Source organism: Amia ocellicauda, chromosome 7 (assembly GCF_036373705.1).
Source record: "Amia ocellicauda isolate fAmiCal2 chromosome 7, fAmiCal2.hap1, whole genome shotgun sequence".
NCBI classification, from domain to species: Eukaryota; Metazoa; Chordata; class Actinopteri; order Amiiformes; family Amiidae; genus Amia; species Amia ocellicauda.
In genome coordinates this window covers 1,630,766-1,636,765 of record NC_089856.1, presented here as the reverse complement: position 1 = coordinate 1,636,765, position 6,000 = coordinate 1,630,766, and the positions used below count along the sequence as shown (strand labels likewise).

General features: G+C 48.2%; 1 protein-coding gene across 2 annotated transcripts in view; it reads right to left on the bottom strand.

Moving 5' to 3' along the window:
- Window positions 1-3,204: 3,204 nt before the first annotated feature.
- olfm2a (olfactomedin 2a) overlaps window positions 3,205-6,000 on the bottom strand; it is a 116,022-nt gene continuing 113,226 nt past the window's right edge. The window contains exon 6 of one of the 2 annotated variants that reach the window (XM_066707827.1): window positions 3,205-4,217. In XM_066707827.1, coding sequence (XP_066563924.1) covers window positions 3,540-4,217 — 678 coding nt within the window. In that variant the 3' untranslated portion in view covers window positions 3,205-3,539. The remainder of the gene's footprint in view (window positions 4,218-6,000) is intronic. The other variant, XM_066707828.1, reaches the window with a different exon arrangement.

Here is a 6,000-nt window from a genome sequence, read left to right as displayed (position 1 = left end):
GGATCTATGCAAATGCTCGGATCCTGTGCCCTCCCAGCGAGTGCTTATTTTTTCTATTCCTGTGCATTTTCTTTGTTGGACCTCGGCAGCTTTAGCCAAGCGATAGTTGTCACAATAAATGCATCATATCCTAAGACCTCCTAACAGATAACTATCATTAGCAAGCTCTCTGGCTCAGCTCTACTGAGCACGACTGCGGCGTGAATTGTAAATGTGTCATCACGACGATTGTCCTGCCACCACCCCACTCCCCGGCGCCGCAGAGAAAGGAGGATTTCAGGTTGCCCTGCGGGATTTGGTTTCAGCGCTTGATCGGAGCTTGATCTCCCTGCAAATCCACCCGGGATTAAATATTTTGTAATTACCAAACGGCTTTTGTCAGAAAGACTTTTCAAATGCGTTTTAAAACTTTGCTGTCGGTTGATACGCACGTCTGTGTCAAGTCGGGAAAGTTAATTAGCAAGGCATGAGCAGATTCATATTCCAGCCCAGCCCACCCTCTTGTCAGGGTACATGCTGTCCCGCAATTTGTGTGTCCCTAAATGTGCTGCACGGTTAACGCAAAACGAGTCGGGATTGGACTGCGCCCGACCTCCTGCTTTCTGCGCTGAGAAAAGTGCCATCGGCTGGAATAGGTGACTAACAAAGACAACAATGCACACATTGGAAAACAATACAAAGGGGGCAGGCAGGGCAAAAAAAGAAATGGAAGGAGGGGAATAAACTTCATAAACTGACGGAGTTGGAGTCGCATTTCCATGAGCACTTTGTCGCCAGTTCGGGGTCTGAGATGTCACACACAGCTCTCTGCATTCTTGCGTCACCAGAATGGCGTGGCAGCTGTACCTCTCCCCATGCGTGACATTATCTCTACTTTTATTAATATCAGCGATATGCCTGCCAAACGAGGTTGACCTGCTAATAAAACCATGGCGGGTTCTCTCTCTGTGGTGCAGATGTACGTTCCGGCAGAATCTCTCAGCTCGCGTGATTTTATGGGAGCAGATGTTATGTGGCGCTACGTGACAGCTGGTACGGAGCTTCAGAAGTCAGCACACATCTACTGGGGTCCAATCACGGCGCCGCGGTGTCATCAAGTGTCACAGAGCCTTTGATAGGTTTGATTTGGGCATGCTACTTTTTTTGTATGTGTATTTCTTAAGGAAACTATACTTTCCAATGTGAAAAAAGCAAGTCTTCACAGGAGGAAGCGCAGGACAGATTTTACTCAGAAACACCTATAAATATGAAAATCCACCGATTAAATTAAAGTATATTTAACTGCACCAAGTTCTTTCGCTCTTGTGTTTCCCAAGGATTATTTTCTGCTGCTTAAAAAGCCCATGGACAGCCCCTCGTCCTTCCACACAGCGAGAGGTGGCCAGGACCGCACAATCTGCACCATCGCACACACAGCTCATCTTCAGGGGTGAACACTTATCCCTGCTCAGCCAATCGGTGCCCCCCCTGAATGTCACCATTCTATGACATCTTTCACTGCCATCGTTCTCCCAGCCAATCACAACCACCGATTCATGCACCTGCCGCCCATCGGTCTGCACATGGCTGTACACGTGTTACTGGAAAGAGGAAACTGAAAACGTAGAAAAAAGGTTTCGAATATAGAAACAAACTGAGCATGAAAGGCCTGGGAGAGGCTTAAAAGTGTTATTTGTACTTTGGCAGTGTTAACATGAATATGCACTCTGATCGCAACAATGTGTGCTTTAAAATCTAGGCCTGGACCATTAGTTCCTCTGAGGTAAATGTTAATTTAAGGCTGTCTAGTAAATAATTTGTTATTGAATTATCACAAGAAAAAAAAAATACATCGCTGTGGAAGTGAAAATAGCTCCTCCAGCCATATTAATCCTGAATTCAATCAGTGTGGTGTGCAGTGATGGATACGAGGGGAAATCTCGGCAATAAAACTTGAGCGATGACAGGGCGCCGGTTTCTAAGACAGCCACCGTTTGTCCGCCCGGCCCAGAGCTTTAAACGCTGCTTAGAAAAGCATCTTCTCATATTAAATCAAGCCTCCGGCAATGTTACCAGTGGACTAGTTTTCCCATAATGCACCCACTCCACGGCATAAACCTCAGCCTTCCCCACGAGCAAGTACATCAGGCCCTGCGTGATCATTATTATTATAAAAAAAACATGTGTTTGTGTGATCTCCTTTCTTCACACAGAGTTGTGTTGCAAACATTCGCATCCCTGTGCGGCAGCTCTCTTGGCAACAGATTGAGAATGAGGAAACTTGTGAACCAGGCTTCGCTTAAAAGCTGTTGGGGGGGTTATTTACTTTTTTGCACGCAAGCCTTCTTGACGCTGTCCTGACTACTCAACTTCTTTTTAAGACAAATTGTATACATAAAGAGCTCTGAAACTCGGCACTGTGGGACAGTGTGGTGTGCGATCGTGTCGGGGCGACCGGCGCCGGTGCTGTCTGTTCGAATCAACGGCGCAGTGCACTGGATTTGCTGCTGCCCGGGGAGGTGTGGGGACGTGATGTTGGGGAATAAACTGCGCCTCTCCCGACAGGAAGCAGCTGGACGTCCAGGCGGGGGATTCCTCGTCTCTCGCTGTGGCGGCACTAAACGCGTTCGGACAGCGTGGGCCCGTGGGTCTCCACATGGATCCTCAGAGGCTTTTTGCAGAACGTGAGATTCCTGATCGCTCAGCAGTGAAATTTCAAACAGTGCCTGCTGGCTTCATATCTTCATTTAGTGCGTGTTTATTTATTTTTTTATATACTGTATATAATTCTTTTTTATTTAACCCTTTTGGACAAAAAACTTTGCATTGAAAACAGAATGATGTGCAGCAAGCTGATGACTACAAAAACACAAACTAATGTCCTTTAGATCACAGAGCTATCGATCTGTGTCGGGGCCAGAAGGGCACTGCTGCTGGCATCTCGGTTGTCTTATGCGATTAAGAAAGTGTGAATTGATCCATGCACCACCCAAATGCGGGAGCCAAACCGGGGAAGATAAACATCACAGCCACTGCCTTACATTCAATACACGCTGCCGCCGCCTATTGTCCCTGAAATCTATATATTCTGTTGTGAATTAGAAGAAAATCATCTTTCTGACAATACACAACGTAGAGCTGTCGCCGGCTACACAGTGACGGACAGATTATACCTGACGGGCGAAGCAGTGAAAAAGAGAAAATAAATAACAGGCTGTTAAATGACAAAGGTAGATATTTATTTTCTTGTCACAAAAAAGAACCATGCGCACTGACCACAAAAAGAAAAGAAAAAAAAACAGAAAAGAAAGAAGAAAGTTCTTTGTCTTTTTCTTTATTTCTGGACGCTGTTCTTGTAGTAGTTTTTAGTTTTTAATATTATTTTTTTTCCCCTTCAGTTTATAAATAATAGCACTCTATTTAGATTTGAAATGTAAAAAAAAAATGTCCGGGTGCCTCCGTCCTCCGCTGCGGGGTGGGGTGGGGTGGCGGGGGATGTGTAGGGGGGGCAGATAGGGGCTGGGGGGTTTGTTTATGGGGGGGAGGTCCTACAGTGTGTCTTACGCGTCTCCCGAAGTCTTTATGACGTGGAAAAGCGTGACGTTGTAGAGCACTTGGTGGCCATTGTTCCAAGTATACAGCACCCTCTCGCGCGGGTTGTAGTCCAACATGGATATGTGCGAGTACTGATTGTGGAAGGGGATGTCCGTGTACTCGTAGCTGGAGGAGTTTGTGTAGTAGGCAAAGTAGATCTTGGCCCCGGCCAGGTGTGAGTTGGTCACGTAGAGCGTCCCGCAGATCATGAACGACTCACCGGCGCTGCGCTTGGGGTAGCCCGTGTCCCACGTCTGCAGGATCTCCAGGCTCTGTGGCTCCAGGCGGCTGATCACGATGTTGCCGGCGTTCTGGATGGTGGTGTAGACGGCCCAAAGCCCGTTCTCGTCCGCCATGAGATCGATGTCGGACGAGCCGCCCCAGGAGTAGGGGAAGGTGTTGTTGTAGCCGGCGCCGTTCAGGCTGCGCTGCACCAGGACGCTGCGCGAGCGGAAGTGGTACTTGATGACGATGTTGCTCTGGTACTTGTTGTAGTACAGCGAGCCGTTGTAGACCACGTGGCCCGTGCCGGCCCAGGGGTGCGGGAGCAGGTGCTGCACGAAGTTCTGACCCTTCATGAAGTCGTTCAGGGTGCGGTACTCCAGGACGCGCCGGCCCTTGTAGTAGCCGTCCATGGACCACACCTGAGAGAGTGGGAGACAGAGGGAGAGAAGGAGAGAAAGAGAGGACACTGGCTTTACAAGAAGTTTAGGACCATTGCCATGTTGCTTCCCCATCGGTCACGCGGTCGCAGTGCGTGGGCCGTGGAATTGCCTCTGCTCTCCTTCTGCAGGTCTCTCATGCCCCGGCCCTCGAGGATCATGCCCAAGGTTAATCTTTCATGTGGCAGGCTGCTCTGCTGTACATTATGTATAATGTCTTGCGTGTCCTCGTTCACTTCCACCAGGACAAGGCGGCTTTTCAGGCATGATGTAAAGGCACACAGAACGATGTAAATAAGTGATGAAGCGCCGGTTTGACTCTTGGAACTGAAAGCAGTGCCATTTTCATGATCGCGTGATACATTTTGGAAAGTACAGCACAGCGAGTTATTTTGTTTGCCGAGTCGTGTGCTCAGCGGAGTCAAACCCTGTAGAATTCTGCAGAGCAATGGAAGGGGTGTGGAGGTACTTTCCTCGAAATAAGTTTGCCACGTGTGCAGAGGTGTTCACGTCATGGGAAAAGAAAATGTACAAACTTAGGTACCGGTTTATCTTTAGGGAAAGTCCCAGGCTCTGCCTTTGTGGAGCTGATAAGTGCCGTGTTCACAGCAGCTCAGCCATACTGCATTGCTTCCTGCTCTTAAAGAAGAAAAAAAAAAAAAGACTGAAAAAACATGTCTTTACCGAGCCATTTATTCCCAGCGATAGGGAGGATAATGGATGGCTTACTGTGGGAGGTGTGGGGAGCGGTAATCGCTCACAGAGTGCTAATGACTGCGGCAGGGGGCCAGTAGCCAACAGTGGGGGGTCTGGGTGAGAGTCGCGCTGTTGGAGGTTTTTCTCCGCCTTGAGAGACTAGACTCTCCAGGACTCGTTCTCCCTTAGACTGACAGGTGCAGAGCGAGCCTTTGGCACAGCCCTCTCCCTGGCGATTTCCATGCAGGGGAGTGCAGAAATGAGGTGCGTTGCATCTGAACGCAGAGCGGGCACTGAGCAGGGTGGTACTGATGGGCTCTGACTTGTCATTTCTCTGCCTCTCTCTCTCTGTATAGCGGAGGATCGACTCCTGGCTTTCGTGACACGATCTAATTAAAAACCACAGTCGGATTATCACCGATCAGTTATGCTCAGTGCGGCATGGTGATGAAACCCCCCTCCTGTCTCACTCTCAACAAATCTGAATATCTTATTATAGTCTTATTAATAATATGAGGTCATGCCCGCACCTCAGTGCCGAGTCCGGCCGCGATAACTGATGCAGATGGGTTTCCAGCCGCAGCTGGCCAAGGCAGTGGTGATCAATAATAATTGAAGGCCCGAGCCAGGGACCGGGAGTGTGGAGGCCCAAGCACTGGCAGCCTTTTGTCTGATCCCACCGCCCGCCATCTTAATAAGCTGAGACAGACAGCCTGGTCATCCTTTATTTAAAAAAAAATGGTTTAATTTAATTTAATTTTAGAGAAATTAAATTAAGAGCTTTTGAGAATCTGACAGTCAAATTGTGAGGGAGACGAAAATAAAATAAAATAAAGGAATTAATAAAGGAGAGGTGGAAGGCGGCTTATTAGATGTCTTGGAGGGAGTCACTGGGTCACATGGCCGACTGCGCGATCTGAAGCTTTGATGATTTCATTAATGTAGTGTTTACCGCAGCCCTGATGACAAGCGATCTGTGGGAAAGTGGCTCAGCTGATTATATTACCTCTGACTCTATTACAGGCCAGCCGACATTTATGAAGTAATTTAGAGAATGCAAAACATGAGA